This window comes from Sebastes umbrosus, chromosome 16 (assembly GCF_015220745.1).
Source record: "Sebastes umbrosus isolate fSebUmb1 chromosome 16, fSebUmb1.pri, whole genome shotgun sequence".
In the NCBI taxonomy this organism is placed as follows: Eukaryota; Metazoa; Chordata; class Actinopteri; order Perciformes; family Sebastidae; genus Sebastes; species Sebastes umbrosus.
The window spans coordinates 7,838,677-7,856,793 of NC_051284.1; the positions used below are offsets into that span (position 1 = coordinate 7,838,677).

At 40.0% G+C, this 18,117-nt stretch overlaps 1 protein-coding gene across 6 annotated transcripts in view; it reads right to left on the minus strand.

Annotated features, from left to right (window-relative positions):
• ralgapa1 (Ral GTPase activating protein catalytic subunit alpha 1) overlaps positions 1–16,587 on the minus strand; it is an 83,283-nt gene extending 66,696 nt beyond the window's left edge. For 2 of the 6 annotated variants that reach the window (XM_037747302.1, XM_037747301.1), the window contains exons 1-18: positions 16,383–16,581; positions 15,472–15,579; positions 10,624–10,734; positions 10,432–10,481; positions 9,134–9,191; positions 8,645–8,688; positions 8,301–8,478; positions 7,955–8,070; positions 6,654–6,792; positions 6,366–6,574; positions 5,857–6,180; positions 5,434–5,607; positions 4,411–4,482; positions 4,103–4,251; positions 3,816–3,939; positions 2,938–3,084; positions 2,373–2,463; positions 1,895–2,059 (exon numbers count right to left, since the gene is read on the minus strand). In XM_037747302.1, coding sequence (XP_037603230.1) covers positions 1,895–2,059; positions 2,373–2,463; positions 2,938–3,084; positions 3,816–3,939; positions 4,103–4,251; positions 4,411–4,482; positions 5,434–5,607; positions 5,857–6,180; positions 6,366–6,574; positions 6,654–6,792; positions 7,955–8,070; positions 8,301–8,478; positions 8,645–8,688; positions 9,134–9,191; positions 10,432–10,481; positions 10,624–10,734; positions 15,472–15,579; positions 16,383–16,425 — 2,302 coding nt within the window. In that variant the 5' untranslated portion in view covers positions 16,426–16,581. Of the gene's footprint in view, positions 1–1,894; positions 2,060–2,372; positions 2,464–2,937; positions 3,085–3,815; positions 3,940–4,102; positions 4,252–4,410; positions 4,483–5,433; positions 5,608–5,856; positions 6,181–6,365; positions 6,575–6,653; positions 6,793–7,954; positions 8,071–8,300; positions 8,479–8,644; positions 8,689–9,133; positions 9,192–10,431; positions 10,482–10,623; positions 10,735–15,471; positions 15,580–15,804; positions 15,958–16,382 lie in introns of those variants that run through there. The other 4 variants (XM_037747297.1, XM_037747299.1, XM_037747300.1 and 1 more) reach the window with 4 other exon arrangements.
• Positions 16,588–18,117: the final 1,530 nt, after the last annotated feature.

Consider the following 18,117-nt stretch of genomic DNA (forward strand, 5'->3'; position numbering starts at 1 on the left):
GACAGGACAGCGTAGAAAAGAGGAAGGTTTAAAGGGCGGACGTAGAGGGGAAAGAGACAGGGAAGGTGAAGGAGGAGTGAGACAGGGTTAGCAGCTCTGGAGGAAAGACTGAGACAGTGAGAGGCTGGCGAGAGACAGATCAAATCTCCTCTTAAGAACCCGACACACAGGAGCACTACATTTGTTAATGCTAGTCAGATCCACTGTTTACTTGCAGTCACAACAAGTTGTCTGCATGTTTGACCAGGTCTAAATGTGACAAAACAACTGCAAGAATGTTGGTTAGCATGTGTGGACTCACTTCTTACAAAAGTACAGCTAGACATTTTACAACTTGTTACAAGTGGAGCTGCTAAACCACATCAAAAGTGCAGCTGACAGGCCCAGAAGAGCTGTTAATCTCAGCAATGGTCTTTTTATTTAGGGGTATTAAATAGATTATGTGGACATTTTTTTAGACCTTCTACATCCTAAAGATACCCTGCAATCACCATATTCCTTTATGTGGTTGCTTCTTAAGAGTCCACAAGGTATCCACAAAAAGAATATCTTTTTTTTTTACCCCCACTTACAGCAGAACCTCATTTATTGAAACATACAACATACTGTGATTGATGAAAGGCAAACAGCTAGTGGCAGGAGAATAACAATACATTTAGTTTTGCATATTGTAGTTTGAAAGATCTTTGTTGATTCATGCTTTTTAAAAAGGGACTGTATGTAAATGTGTACACGTATAAACGTGCTTTAATCGTTTTCTTTATTGCCAATGTGTGAGCAGGTTGTAACCTAACCTAAAAAATTAGACGTTCCGCGACTTTCTGGGTTTCCTCTATCAGCCTGTAGACTGCTTTTAATATGAAGAATGCAGGATGTATTTTTCTGGGAAAATGTAACGGATGTGACGCCATGCACGCTAGCGAGTTTCTTTAGGCTCTTCAGCTCCGCTACAAGGCTAACAGTGTGCAAAGACAGCTAACGTTCGGTTAGAAATGGAGTCCGCTAACGCCAACAAACGTACATCCCCCACTACAAACGGAAGCACAAAAAAAACAAAAGTTGTGACTAGTGAAGACTCTCTTGCAAAACAGAAATGTGACCGACATCGGGGGAAAACTAGGATCAACATCGGCTGGGCCTTCTATTCATAGAGGGACCTTAGTTTGGTTTTGGGTATCAAAACGGACCCTTTATCTGGCAAAATTCCTATTGGACAGCTAAAGCTAACATTACGGCCAAGCATGTGAAATATACTGTATAGTGATATTGTGGTTTCAGCCGTCTATCACGTTCAGTCTGGTGTGTATCGCCTCACTGTTTTGACGACGCTCGCTCGTGTCTACGTAGTACGAGCACGAGCGTGAGCAGCAGGACGCTGACTGTTGTTGACTTAACGACCACAGGTGTCACTGTTAACAAGCAAATTTGAGATTCTTACATAGAGCCCCTTTAAGCAATTTCAGAAAACACATGCATCAGTTGTCATCATCTTGCTCTAAGCTCGTACTGGTATTCCAGTGCACTGTGGTGTTATGACCACTTCTTTCACCCCAATGGCCACAGTTGAAGGCTTCGCATAAACAAGACTGTACTGAGGAGGAGGAATGACAGTAAGCATACACCACAACTTCCTGTCAGACAGACAGGCAGGAAGGGAACAAAGCCATCTTAACTACGTTGAGGAAAGACAGGGCACTTGTTTTTTCCAGTAACGTTTCCTCTTCAACCCTCACATACACATACACCAGCCAGTTTAAAACGAATACACAGAACAGTACCTTGGAGTTTGTGCTATCAACATGACTAATGGCAGCATTCTCTGGCCTTTAAACTTGTAACTCCCACACACACACACTCAGGAGGAGGACAGTCGTGTAAGAGGAGGGATACTGACCTACAGTCTTCTGGCGGACAATACTTCTGGCCTTTTCGATGCCTGGTGAGCCGGCGGTGGTGGCGCTTCGCTGCCTCATGGCTGCCGCCTGGCCTGGTTGGTCTCTGCTCCAGCCTTTAGAGAAGGAACGATCCACAATCTGCCGCTGGCCCTCCGAACCTATACCTGGTGTGGATGGATGGAGTGGGACATCAGTTCTCGATGCACATTTAATGGCACTAATATTTCATATTTCTGGACATGTTAATATTGTGGAATTAATTGTAGAAAGTGTAGGCTTTTGTGTCTTCAATGCGTCTTTCGACTTTTAGCGCATTAGATATGAAACTAAGGCTTGTGTTGCGTAGATAGAATGTAATTCTTCTTCAATAGTTGCAGTTGGCTCCGAATCACATAATGTCAAAAATAGCTTGTCTGTCTTTCAGATCCGCTGGCAGGATATGTTTTTATATAAGACTCTCTCTCGTGACTGACCAACCTTTTCCTTTATGTTTCTTCTGTTTTTGTTCACTGAGTTTGTCCAGAGGCAGCTCATTCAGGTCAACACTGTACAGGTTCCTGGCCAACACCTGAGACACAAAGACAAACACACTGCTTTAACAATGTTTGTGTTACCAGACTGATTAAGATGACAGCAACATAACTGTTAGGCCTTAAACTAATGCTTAAGGCAAAATTCTTCAGCTGATTTTTCATATGCAGAGGGAGAATGGATATATGCGTATGTTAAGTCTCAATGTAATCCAGTCAACATTAATGTTGACATGAGCATGTGAGAAATTGAATTAAAGTGAACAAAGAGGAAATATTAACATGCATGGCTGAATTAAACTACTGCTTCCTTCATTAAAGTCCTCCTCTACTTCTCTAATGACCATTTTTGATGTCATAGTCAGTAACTGAAGTGACAAAATGTTCATAAATGCCCAAATTAAAAGAAATCATTTGTGTTAAAACATTAAATGAAGTTGACTAATTCATATCTATACACAGTGGGGAATATAATGCCTGGACGATAGAATGATTGAAATAACTTCCAGTACCTTGGTGAGGGTCTCCATGGTGAGTGACCACTCAGTGACCAGTTCATCCCAGCAGGTAAGAGAGGAGAGGACGCAGAGGAGGTCGTCCCACAGTTCTCTGCTGATGTAGACGTTTAAGTTCCCCTTAATCCAGGCCACTATCAGTGTCTGTGCAGAAAGAGGGGGAATGACATGACAGACAGCTATATTAGAAGCTCTCTTCTCATTGAATCTAAATACTAGTCAGCTGGGTCATACCTGGACACTATTAAACTTCATTAAAGGGATAGTTTGCATATTTTGAAGTGGGGTTGTATGAGGTGCTTATCCATAGTTGGTGTATTACCTACAGTACAGTAGATGACGATCGGCACACCCCCAGTTTGGAGAAACAGTATGGATAAGTACCTCATACAACCCAACTCAATTCAAAACATCCAAATTATCCCTTTAAGGTGTTCCGAAAAATCATTTTTGGTAAATAATACAATCCCAAGCATAATAACAAGCATGTTAGACATAGAAATTGAAAAGATGAAGGCAGCTGAATACTTGAGAGCCCAAGATCATATAAACAACTCCTTCATTAGGTGATTACAACATCTGCATGAAGGCATCCCGTGCTTTTACATAATACAGACTAATAATAGACAGAGTACATCTTTATTAAATCTGTCTTTGTTAAGTATTTAGAGCACCATATGCCAGTTTGTCTCCCAGAAGCTGTGTTGCTGTAAACAATAGCAATCTTCTCATGACTGCAACAGTGTTCCTATTCATTCATTCTTCATTTATGTACCACAGAGACAACTCTGTCTCCATCTACCACAAAAAAAACCTTTATATTTGGTACGCAGGAAGAAATATCTGACCAGTTTGATATAGTGATACCAATGTACCTGAAAGATAGGTCCAGCCAGTCTGCCTGACAGTGTGAAGTTCTTCTTGCCCTGGGGCATGATGGATGGAGGTCTTTTCATCACCGACTCCGTCACCCTCAGCAGAACCAGCAAGACCTGCTCCCTACAAACAAATACATTAAAAAGCAAGCAGATGTGACGGAACATTCAACAACATGATTCTACTGAAGTGTATTTAGATTGCGTTACATAGTGTCTCCCAGTCCACAGTTACAAGTGTGATTTATTGTGTCTCTGGTGTCTTTGCAACTTCTTTTTTTTTTTACCATGTTTTCTGGTCCATGGTCTCATGCATGACAAGGCTGCGGTAGATGTTCAGGACTCGCTTGCACATGTCGACGTGCTCCTCCAAAAGGATCTTGATGTCGTTGGCTGGCTCCAACAGGAAAACGTTGGAGGAGTGGGTGATAAATACCTGAAAAGGAGAAAAGAAGTTGGGATGTAAAATGGGTCCACAAGTTATTTCTACTGGACGATGCTAGAAGGTGAAGAAAAAACAGCATCAAGACAACTGCAACAAGGAGACGATTGTGCGTATGTATGAAATGGACAGACAGCGTGTGAGGACCATTACCTGTAGTGTCGTCTGAACTCCGGCATGAACGCTGTACTCCAGCAATTCACTGTCAATCCCCCTGTTCATTCCCTGAGGATCAGAGAAGAAACACACAGTTAAAGTTAAGTAAAATAACTAGGGCTAATTTCTTTAACGCATTAACGCAATCAATCTTTCAGAGGTTGTGGCGGGTTCAGTTTTAAAGCTAGAGTGACAATTCTGATATCTTATGAAACTAAAAAAAAAATCATTGGTACCAACCATGTCATACTAGCTTGTCACAAAAGAGCCTAAATTACATTCCAAACTAGGCTACATTTTGGCGAGGAAAAACTGGCATGGCCATTTTCAAAGGGGTCCCTTGACCTCTGACCTCAAGATATGTGAAAATGGGTTCTCTGGGTACCCACCAGTCTCCCCTTTCCAGACATGCCCACTTTATGATAATCACATGCAGTTTGGGGCAAGTCATAGTCAAGTCAGCACACTGACACACTGACAGCTGTTGTTGCCTGTTGGGCTGCAGTTTACCATGTTATGATTTGACGTTATTTTTATGCTAAATGCAGTACCTGTGAGGGGTTTCTGGACAATATTTGTCATTGACTGTGTTGGTAATGGACTTCCAAAAATAAATATAAACGTTTTCATAAAGCAATTTGTCACTAAAAATAATCTAAACATATATAGGCAAATGCACACGGTCTCTTCTCTTAAAACTAGGCTGACACAAATTGAGTATTTGCTGTTTCCAATCAAAATAAATGTTTACTTTACTTGACTGTACAGCACAGTACAGACACAGACTACAGTTTTCCAAGGCCAGGATTCATAATATGAAGTCCCATCTAGAAGTCTGCTGCCCTACCCAGTAAATTAAATCAGCCTTTCTTTTATTTTGAGACAAAGTCAAAGCCCCCTCTGTTAGAGGGCAGGTCAGACATAGTTAATCCCTACATAATAGATCTGTTCTGATCTGTCCGGCCTACCTTTACTTTAAACATTTCAGGATTATATTACTGACTTCACGTAATTCCTCACCTCATCCTCCTTGTCTCCGAGCTGAGAGCCTGAATCCAGGCTGCCGGTTGTGGGATAGGGGCCCTCCTCTGGCTCCTTCATAAACACTGGCCTGTCCTCCATGGCGATCCACTCCTGGTAAACACGCACCACTTTACGCATCGCAGCAGCTTCGCACATGGGAAGGAGAAATGCCTATAGATAGATAGATAGATAGATAAAAAGCTAGTTGTAAAAGATCAAGTGACTTGTACATGGACATATTGTATTAAGAACAGAAAAACAGGTGGACATATGACACTGCACATTAAATTTAATATTAGAAAAACACCACCTAGATCCACTCCAACTGTAGACACAACTCTTACATTAAAGGTTTAACACACTGGAGCTGTCAGTTACAGAACGACCCCCACTCCCTAAAAAAAGCTATTTATCCTTCACCTGTCTAAAGATCTCAGTGATGAAGTTGACGTTGGTTCTGGAGCAGGTCAGTACTCTCCTCACCACCTCCATGTCCGTGAGCTGCTCTTCATCCATGGAGCAGAGCGAGGAGGAGCTGGGCTCCCTCTCTGTCAGCGTGGATGTGTTGGAGTGGCTTTGTTCAGGCTCATTACCGGCCCCCAGACTCCCAGACAGCCCCAGGCTGCCTCCGCCCGATCCAGATGAGCACCCGCTGCCTTCGAGGTGGCTGTCGGACCGAATCCCGCCTCCGCCGCTGTCGTCTGAGCTGCCTGCAGAGCGAGCGGCCAGTCCGGCTGCTGCTCGCTGGAGGGGGAAATTTGCGCGTTAGAGAAATCTGAATATAATGTCCCATGTAAATATTTATGGAGAGTTTTGTCATCTATTAATTACTTGATTAATGTTAATATAATGAAGTGACAAGGAACTTTCCAGGAACTTGAACCATACTTGGCACATGCTGTCTAATTGCAAACTATGTATGTGTTAACCTGTATGTTCTTGGGGACGATCTCTCCCTCTGTTCCTGGGATGTGTGCGTTCGTGTTGGGCCGTGGCTCGAGCCAGAAGGAAACCAGCCAGCGGATGAAGATGACTCGGGCCTGGAGGAAGCTCTCCTTGGTGCAGTACACGGTCTCACCCCCGTCTTGCTCCCTGCGCACCACACTGTAGTAGGGCTTAGAACGCATCGGAGGCACGTCTGCGGGGAGAGAGGAAAATCTTCATCTATGTTTGTCTACAACATTACCAGTAGCTATAGAAGATCTAATGTAACTGACCCAGTATTGGGTTGTAGAGACTGGTTTCCATGGCGAAGTTGGGAAAGATGTGAGGAAGGTAAAACTTCCTGAAGTGACCAAAGAGGAAGCTGAAGCCACGTTCGTGGTTCTCTTTATAACGCCACTCAAGAGACTTGGCCTGATGGACAAACACACACACACACAAAGACAAACAAGCTTGTGTTATAAAGAGAGCATGACGCACACAGAATAGGGCAAAACGGAGAAGAGCACCATTGTTTTAGGGGAGAATGTTATCAGTGTGTGGATGACTGCATGTGTGTGTTTGTGTGTGTGATAGCAGCAAGAAGAGGAAATACAAGAACAAAGTCTGTATGTGTCAATAAGGGATGACATTTGTATTTGTTAGTGATTCCAGTGAGGGATTAGATGAATACTTAATCTACCAACAAGTTTCTATTAGGACTGTCAAACGATTAAAATAATTAATCGCAATTAATCGCATGATTGTCCATAGCTAATTGCGATTAATGCAAAATGAATCGCGCATTTTTTATCTGTTCTAAATGTACCGTAAAGGGAGATTTGTCAAGTATTCAATACTCATATCAACATGGGAGTGGGCAAATATGCTTGCTTTATGCAAATGTATGTAATATATTTATAATTGGACATCAATTAACAACACAAAACAATGACAAATATTGTCCAGAAACCCTCAAAAGGTACTGCATTTAGCATTAAAAATATGCTCAAATCATAACATGGCAAACTGCAGCCCAACAGGCAACAACAGCTGTCAGTGTGTCAGTGTGCTGACTTGACTATGACTTGCCCCAAACTGCATGTGATTATCATAAAGTGTGCATGTCTGTAAAGGGGAGACTCGTGGGTACCCATAGAACCCATTTTCATTCACATATCTTGAGGTCAGAGGTCAAGGGACCCCTTTGAAAATGGCCATGCCAGTTTTTCCTCACCAAACTTTAGCGTAAATTTGGAGCGTTATTTAGTCTCCTTCTTCAAGCTGGTATGACATGGTTGGTACCAATGGATTCCTTCTGTTTTCTAGTTTCATATGATGTCAGTAGCTTCCCTCTAGCTTTTAAACTGAGCCCGCTACTACTTAAAAAACGCAAGTTTGCATTAATGTTTTAAAGAAATGAGTTAAAACGAATTTGTGTTAACACGTTAACTTTGACAGCCCTAGCTTCTATACAAGATGTCAGTAAATAACAGACCTAATACCTGGTTTCTCCCATATGTTTGTTTATGCATTATTGGCATTAGTGAGGCAACACAACATGTGCAAAAGTGTTAGTAAGGAATGATGATAATACCTGGTTTACCATGTATTTAAGTAGTGCTTCTAAAAAGTAAGCAGTGAGGTCTTCCTGGTTCTTGTCACCTGACTGGGGAGGAACCAGTGGAGTGATCTCTTCTGGGGTAACCTGAGCTGTAAGGGGGGGAAAGCAGGGTCATGTTTATATTACAACAAATACTGCAATACTGCTAATATGTTGCCATTTGTCTGATCTCTGTATACGTTGTAAAAAAAATGTATAGGGTTACAAATCTTATCCAAGGTTTTAGATATTATCAGGTGCAGTGAACGGCTCAATAGATGAATGTTGAGCCCATTTATCAGTGTGACAGGCTGTGTGCGAGTGTGTTTCTTCTACTAACTCTCTGTTAAACTCAGCGGTGGGTTGATCAGCGTGTCCAGGGTGCGTGGGGTCCCGTGGCAGAGTGGAGCTGGGAAGCCAGGAATCAAACAGGCAAACATGCAGAGCTGCTCGCGCTCTGCATTACTCTGCAATGCCTGCATCCACAGCAAGAACAAGCGCACGCCTTCACGACGGATCTACGATGTAGATGAGAGATGGAGAAGAGGTATGAGGAGAATCCAAATAAGTTCACGTTACTTGCAGCATTTAGTAAGACCTTAAATTTAGGAAGAGGCTGTACACGTCCTTTTAGGAGGCGGGGATGATTAGGATCTAGGGGCTAACAATGGATCAGAGCAGTACCTTCAGAGAATTCCCAGTGTGCAACAGCTTTTTGAGGATCAACCCTGAGAGAGAAACACATGTCAGTCTAGTCATTTCAAACCAACAGTGCACAGTGAATATAACGTAAGGTTAGCCAGCTCCAATAACATTAAAAGTTGATTTTAGATACTTTTGTATTGGTTAGAAAAATGAGTTGCCAAACTGCAGTAAAGACATTCTAAGGAAAATATAAGCAGATACAGGCCCTACTTATCCTTTGGGGTGTCAGTGAAGTTAAACAGTTTGATAACCCCAGCACTAACGTAACACACATGCAGGATGAGAGGACAACAACAGCTGCACTGCACCATGCCGCGCAGTCTTCTCTTGCAAAGATTTGTTGCTGACTTTACATGAAAATTAATCATGTGAATGGCCACACTGTCTAAAACTATTTGAACTGGATTCAACACATGGTTTGCTGGGATGATCTGATCTGCTTGTTGAGTGTGGTTTTGTGTGAGTTACCGATGCTGTGGAACTGCCATCGGCTCTGGATTCTATCTGGCAGGAGCTGGAGGATTTTCTGGAGAAAAAAAAAAAAGATTCAGATATTCGGGACCATTTTTTGCCATAAGAATTGTTACGGTACGTCATGTGTTAGGAGCGGGTTTTATATATTTGCCACTGTCCCATTTATCTTTGTGACAATTAATGAGTAAGGTTTCACTGGTTGGGTGATTCACTGCATGCTGTGGAAGCCTATTTCCGCCAGTAAAAGAAAAAAAAAAGAAAAGAAATAAACTTAGCCTCGTGATGAAAAAAGAAATATCCTGAAAGTCATTAAAATGATAAACTTTCTCAAAATAATTAGTTAGAATCAAAAGAATAAAGACTTAGTATCTCAAAATAATGACTTAATATATCTAAATGTCTTAGTATCTCAAAATATTGACTTAATACCACAACAAATTATTTAGTATCCATAAAAAATTACTTAGGATTGCAATATGATGACTTAGTATGGTTATAATAATGACTTAGTAAGGCAAAATAATGACTTAGTATCTCGAAAAATTAACTTAATATCACAAAATAATGACTGAGTATATCAAAATAATGACTTAGTATGGCAAAATAATGACTTAGTATCTATAAATAATGACTTAGGATCGCAATATAATGACTTAGTATCTATAAATATTGACTTCATATCACAAAATAACGACTTAGTATCTGTAAATAATTTAGAATTGCAAAATAATGACTTACTATCTCATTCTCATATTTTGGGATTAAGGGAAAATTTGAGAAAATTTGTCATCATGATGGAAAAAAACTGCTATATGTATACATTAAAGTCAGTATGACATTCAGAAGTAATCAATAATTCTATGAACTCTGAATAGTTTATTGTCCATCCTTATTCTAACTAATACCTCCCAGGGAAAACCTATATCAAGCACATTCTTTTGTCCAAGTACTCGCTGGACTTGTGCTCAGCCTTGTTCTGAATTTAAAGTGTGTGGGGCCAAATGGAGGTCAGTAACACACACACACACACACTGGCTCTGCTATCTCATCCTGGCTCCTCTAAGCACCGCCACCCAGTTCATTGTTGCTGAATGCCAGTGGTCGGACTCTGAGGTCAATGCCAGCTGGTGCTGTGGTACTGACCAAGACCACCTACACAAAGTTAGAGCTCATGGAATCACAAACACAGTGTTCAGTTTCACATAATGTCAGAACTGGAGTCATGCTGCATCAAGCTTCTTTTAACAAGAGTTTTCTGTGTTAACTGGAAATTTGCGATGATATTTTAATACCTCGAAGATGAAGAGAATCGAGTCCAGCTCCTCCCTCTGAGACTTGTGACCTGAAACACACACAGACTAGCTTGAAAAAAAGGCACAATGATGTGGCTAAATAGCAATGATACGTTGCTTTATTTCCACCATGTGAAAGCTGACCAATCAGAACTCATCTTCAGTGTTTGGACGACAGTGAGTAAAACGTACCTTTCTGCTTGAGGCTGACCTCAATGGTGACAAAGTTCTCAAAGAAGACATAGTAGATATGGGAGTAGTTCACGTCGAAGAACTGTTTCAGCTCAGACGGCTCTGCGTTTTCTGGAAAATGAGACGGGGAAATGAAGCTGACAATTAACTTACGTACACACGAGTGACGAGACTATACTGAAATTTCTAACTCTGATACAACACCTTAAAAAATATTGATATTTGATACCATTTTTGATACCATGGGGAGAAATTTACACAACATTATGAGGGCAGAAAATTGTAGTTATTTATTAAAAGATAAATAGCGGCGTGCGTGTGTTTCAACTCGCTGAGAGAGCAGAAAACGCAGCTGGTACCTGTGTATCGATACCGCAGGAAATGTGTATTGAAACTGTTTCAAATATTCAGTATTGATATGTATCAATGCTTTGATATTTTTGACAACACAAACACACACACACACTCAGGAGAAGAACATAAAGGTTAACTCAAAACTGTCCACAAAATTGTCCTCGATTTCTCCAGAAATGTAAACATTCCCAGTCCTGACAACAGCGTTCAACACTCGGTTCCATAACCATCTTTATTTTCATTCCTCACATCATACGTTCTCTCTAAGCTAGCAGCCCCCATTAGCCATACGAAAACATCAAATGTACTTCTGAACTTGACCCCCACATATCACTCTGTTCACTCTCATAAGTCAGAGAAAAACAGAAAAATTAAATAAATTATAGCAATAAAAACATCAGAGGAAAGGGAGACAACTTCACAGTAAATATCTAAGTAATCTGATTTTAAAATAAACAATTAAACCAGTTATAGGTTCTTCTCTATCTATCTTTAGTCAAGGTGTTTTTGAGTTAGAAGTCTTAACACATCTGTCAGAGTGTTGTGAAGACCCCACATTTCGGACTTTTCATCACAGGAAATGCATATGAGCAACCTCACCGCAGCATCTAGGTTCTCTAAATACACTTGTGACATGTCATACTGCAGTAAAAGAGACACACAGCCCAGTCTGGGTAGCCAGCTACAGTTTCAGATGTACTGAATCTGAAGGATGGGATGTTTATCTTTATGTGTCCTGGACTCAATCTCTACGTCAACACCCCAGGAAGGACACACACTGACTCAGACACAGAGACAAAACACGCGCTCATACTGAGAATACAACCACCACTATAGTTCAAGGTCAAAAGTGAAAGAAAATACACAAGCAAGGAGGACATTAGGCTATGCTACGCACATGCACAAGTACACATACGCACACTCAGAAGAGCCTCTGGCTTTGTTTATATGAAGTCTGGAAGCTGAACTCCTCACACACACACACACACACACTGAGGCGGTCTGTGTCGATGCCATAGTGGTTGCCCTTGTAAGGTCCTGGTGGCCCAGCTGAGTGGTTTTCTATCTTGTCCTCAGGGCACTGACATTTTTAACACCACATTTCTCCGTACCTGATTGCACATGCCACCTCTATAGGTGCTTTTTTTTTTGACAAAATCCATTATTTGACATAAGTTTGACATAATTGAGTTGACAATTATTAAGTCACCCTTCACATGCACTGACATAAGGCTGGGCAATATGGCCAAAATCTTCTATCACAATATAAGTAATAATTTCATATCTTGATTTACGATATACAGTATTATATCATGATATAGCATGTTTTCTGGTAATTCAATAAATAAAATCGATATGAAATAACCACATGTTAAAGTCTATTTTTGTATACTCCTGTGTGAATTAAATACTTATTGACAAATGTTTTCTCATTTTAAGAACATAACAGTTTTGAGTGAAATTATAGAGAATAAATGAATAAATAAATATAGGCCTAGCCTATATCGCGATATAAACTATATAGAAAAAATATAATCGATACACATTTTTGTATCGTTTTGACAATATATATCATCACATTGCCCAGTCCTTCATTGACATTGCAATATTGGGTACTGGCACTGGTTCAGACCTCAGATGTTTGAGTCCACGATAACCAGAGCTACATTTACCTACTGTTCTATATCACAGTCAACAAGTGTGAACCAGCAATCTATAAAATGACCTGCTTTACTCTGAGGTTTCCATAATGGTCTGGTTTCTGTTTTTACCCAGACTACAACTACACTGTGAATAAGAAAATGCCCTTAAAACAGTATTTTCCGATTACCTTACTTGAATAAGTGCTTTTGCAAACTTTTAAGTGAAACAAGTTCCTTAAGGAATCGTCATGGTAGGACCAGTTTGAGGACCAGACTTTTAATAATGGAAGGAAATTCTGACCTTGTAATTTGATATAGAGGTGGCATCTTCTGTCATTATAGACTGAGCTTAATAGCTTGTAAACACAATACCATCTAGTTTAGGGATGCACCGATACCGGAATGGATATCGGGCCGATACTGACTCAAATAGCTGGATCGGGTATCTGTGACAACGGGGCCGATCTATTCAATGCAATTCTATGTTTATATACTATATACATTAAATACTGGAAGTTGTATTCCTATTTAAGTTTATACCAATTTGTTGCTGCATTAAAAAGGTTTACAAATCGAATTGTAATCCCTATTAATTTAGAAGATTTTTTACCAAGTTGCTGGTGTATGATTTTTCATTTTAATAACAAAGAACAATTAAATACATTTATAGCTAAGTATTTATTGGTCACATTTTGCTTTACAAAGTTACGAAAGCAATGTTTAAGTCAAGCCTGATGTTGCCCAACACATAACAGAATGATTCCACTCACTTCCACACAGTGAGGCATACAGCTTATTCATTAAACACTGGTATCGGATCGGATCTCTGTATCGGCCGATATCCAAAGCCCAGGTACCGCTATCGGTATCGGGACTGAAACAGTCGTATCGGTGCATCCCTAATCTTGTTTAGACGATGGCTAGATTATTAACTTCAATATAAATGTAGTCAAGGTTTAGTTATTACCCTAAACATAACTGTGGGGCCAGCTATTTGTTACGGCATCAACCACAGGGCCAAACAGTCCTCGGAATCAGTTACTTAATAACCTGATTGCATCAAAGGGATTGCAAAGCGATGAAATTGCTTCTTGTTGAATCATTCTTGCAGATAAGTTATGAACTATTCTATTACGAAACTTTAAAAAAAGTATCCAACACTCTTCATGCTCACTCTCCGATTCCTACTATGGCAAAGGTAAACATTTTTGAGTCTTGTTTTAGGGTAAAGAAAGCTGGTCAGTCAGTTTTTTATGAGAATGACCACTACACAAACAACATCAGCAACAAGTGATTCATGTTGTGTGGGGTATGCTATTTAGCCTGCATGCTCTCTAAAGTTAGTGGCATTGCTCTAGTTCTTATCAGTGCTGCAACTAATAGTGCCCGTAAGGATTTTCTTCAAGTGGTGGTCATCTGGCACCATGATTGTGAAAACTGCGTGGTTAGCTATTGTTCAGCTGTCTGAGTAGTCCTTCTCAAACAATGTGACTGCAAGTGTGTTTATGTGTGCGTCTCTGTGATTTGTTATCAAGGTCCTGTATTCCCCATGGAGAGCAGAGATGGGCACACCCCTTTCCTTCTATGTCTGGCGCGCACACACACACACACACACACACGCACACACACACACACACACACACAGCCCAGTTTGTAGCTCTTACAATAGAAACAGGAAGTTGAGCTACTGTACTGGACATAGAGAGGAAATAGTAGAGGCTGTTTCCCTCTCAGGTCAGTGACCTTTGTGTGTTTGTGGGTGTTTACATGTGTGAGAGCAAGTGTGTGCCAGTGAAAGACACACACACACACACATACACACACACACACACACACAGTTGCCGACAGTTTATACCCTTAGGCGGTCAGACTACTGAACAGTAGCATTAAATGAATGCAGTGCAGATAATTTTATTCTCAGGTATTGTCTTATTTATTGTAGTATTTATCTAGTGTACCATTTATAGATTTTAAGGGCTGAGAGAGAGCCAGGGTAAAATCCATTTCATTGCATTTCACTGTACACTGTACTTTTAAATGCATATGACAAATAAACTTGAAGAGCATTTTTACACTCTCTCTCTTACACACACACACACACACAAATCACAGAGGCACTCACAAATCCATCACTTATTCATACCCATTACCCAACCATCCTCCCTATTCTCCAACACATTCAAAACACTAAAACTGCTATTGTGTGTGTAACACATCTTAACACATGTTTTAAAAAGAAAACACTCAGCTTTTCTCACATACAAAGTCTTTCTCCAGCACTGAGACACACCCCTACAGAAATCACAACAGCCTCACTAGCAGAGAATACCAGAACCGAGATTGTATGCAGACTGCTTCATACACATGTTATCACACAGGTAATAAAACATGAACAGTACATCCGATTCTCCTCTATGCAAATACCTGACAATGTAATGGACCTGCCACTTACACAGTGTAAAGCACGTCTTTAAACCCTTTTCTACCTCGATAGATTATGATGACAGCAGCTACAGCTAGCATCATGTACATTTAAACAGCTTTCCTATACACACAAGGCTCATTACTGCCCATCATAGTCATTCTGAGGGAGAAATAATAGTGATAACAAAGGTGAAAAAGGAGAACAACTGATCAAATGCTGTGCAACTGACTACAGGTGAGGTGCCGAATTGATGAGTAGATGCAAAACAATCTGAAATGGTCTTAAAGTTAGTTATAAAAAGGCTGCGTCTCTGTTTACATGCGAGGAAGCCCTTAAATTGGTGATTTTCTAGCTGGAGTTTGGTGTGACAGACTGGCACGTATAAGCTAACCTGTTAGCTGCTCAATCATTGTGTTTTTAACTTACCTATGACTATTCTGAGATGTTTCAACCTCGTCAACACGTCCTTCTTTGGGTCCAACACTTTCTGTGTTGATTTCTTGACGTCCCCATGAGGTTTTTTGGAGAACATTCCTGGAGCAGGAGAAGACACAAGATAGACAGCGAGGAGGAGCTAACGTTAGCTGTGTTAAACAGCGTTAATCTTTAATCTATAACGACAGACTGCTGCTCCTGGATCATTTACTAACGCTCCGCAACAGCACGGGATATATCAGTGGGTAAATGTAGTCGGAGCATTGTGTTTAAACTAAGATAAATATGTAAAACGTAGCGGAGCGAAGCATCCATCCATCGCACCTCCTCCCTTCTTCCACAACAGTCCTCCGCAGCCTGACGGCCAAAGCTAGCTGTAGCTCCACCACGGCCTATTGAAGGAGGCTAGGACACGCGTCAAATCTTCGGGGGGTTGACGCATGCGCAGTAAAATCTGCGGAAATTGTGCCAATCTTTTTATTTATTTTTTTATTTTATTATTATTTCAAAATGACAGTATCCATAGTAACAGCAGAAAACATTAAAAACATTTACATACAAAAGAAGCATAGCGGAAACATAAACAAAGAGCTGTAACAAACATAAAAGGACAACAGAAATGAAACAATACCAACATAAAATAATACTAATAAAAAAACACAATAAAAATAAATAAATAAGTAAATAAATAATAATAATAAAAAGACCACGCAAGAGTATGACAATAATTTCACTTAAAACGTTAAAGATATTGCATACATACCCCTGTATATGTTTTTAATATACCCTTGTACAAAGTATTTCCTCATTATAATTGTAATGTAAATGTAAATGTAAATTGAGCCAGTTACACTGCGCATGCGTCATACCCCCACCCCAGGACCCGGATGTCCGCCCGTCACCTTTAATATGCCTTGAGCTCTGCTGCTCACTAGAAAACATCATGGCGGAGGAGGGAGGAGGGAAAACAAACTAATGGATACCAGAGACATTCAACATAGTTGAACATTAAGCTAACTTTGGCTATCCAGTGTGAAATATATCATATAAGACTGTTACATAACTGTAATAAACTCCTGACTCCAACAGCGTTTCCAGCGTTACTGCCGTTAAAGTTTAGAACGCGTTTCAACAGTTCTGCTCGAGCTCTCAACCTCAATCTAAAGGGCTGATGGGTAATGTAGTTTACAGCTGGTTGTTGGACCTTTAGCCTGTGAACACTGGTGATACAGAAAACTAGTTTTTCAGCACTCACAAGCATAGGATCTGGTAGGTCATCAATCAGAACAGATATAATCAATGAAATATTCCTCATAATGTATAGGATGGAAATGAAAGGCACAGGTACACGATGCTGCTTTCCACTGTGTAATTGTCTGAAATATATTAATTATTTATTTTTTAAAATATTTTTGTGAATCCTACAAGTTCTTTTAACATGGTCATGGAGCATATATATATACTGTATATTTGTATTCTGGGGGTATTGTTCCTATGCAGAGGGTAGTTTAGTTTATTTATTGACTACACTGAGGGTGTTTTATATTTTAATAATTTATTTATTTATTGTGTTGAGTTGAATGTGCTACTTATTTTGTACTGTAATTACCTTGTGCCTTTTCTACCTTTTTTCTTTTCTTAAAGCTGACTCGGTGTAAACTGCTCAGAATTCCAATGTACTTAGGTGCAAATGGCAAATAAAACTCTTGAATCTTGAATCTGGGTTCCTGCTCATGTTGGTGTGGAGGGAAATGAGCAGCTAGATATTCTGGCCAAACAAACACTCAGAATTAAGAATATTGAATTACAAGTTCCATTAAGTAAAGCTGAGGCTAAACCATTCATCAAGACATATGCACAAACAGTATGGCAGGAGTACTGGGATGATCAGGAAACTGGAAGGCATCTGTACATTATACAAAAACATGTTGGAGCAGGGAGAAAGGTGGGCTGGAAAAGAAGGAAAAGAAAATGTCATCACTTGACTGAGAACCGGACATACGGGTCTAAACCATACATTTTATAGAATAGGCAAGCACCGAACTGGGAAATGCACACATATTGTAATCAACCAGAAACTGTCGAACATGTACTGATACACTGCAGGAATTACAGTATCCAGAGGAATCACCTTTTACAGTCACTAAGGAAGGCAAAACATCAGGACTTTTCATTGTCAGGTCTATTCTTATTTTATTCTTATTTTATTCTAACGTTTTATCTATTCTTTGTTATTATACTGTTTGTCTCGCACCAAAAAGCCAAAGAAAATTCCTCGTGTGTACCCCTTACACCTGGCAATAAACACCTTTCTGATTCTGATTCTGATTCTGATATTGGGGAATACAGCAGATAACATATACTGTGAAATGATTCAGTTTTTATGAGAAACTGATTTAGTTAAACAAATCTAAAGTTTTCCACATTATTATTAATATTATTATTATTATTTTTTTGTATTATTATTATTTTTTTTAAATTGTATTTATTATTTTATTATTTTATTTAGTTTCTGCACAATCTCCTGTTCCACACTCCAGTAGTCCAGATGGTGGCGGTAATGCACCTCTAAGATGGTTTGCCAACCGCCAATAAACACCAAAGAAGAAGAAGAAGAAGAAGATGCTACAGGGAACT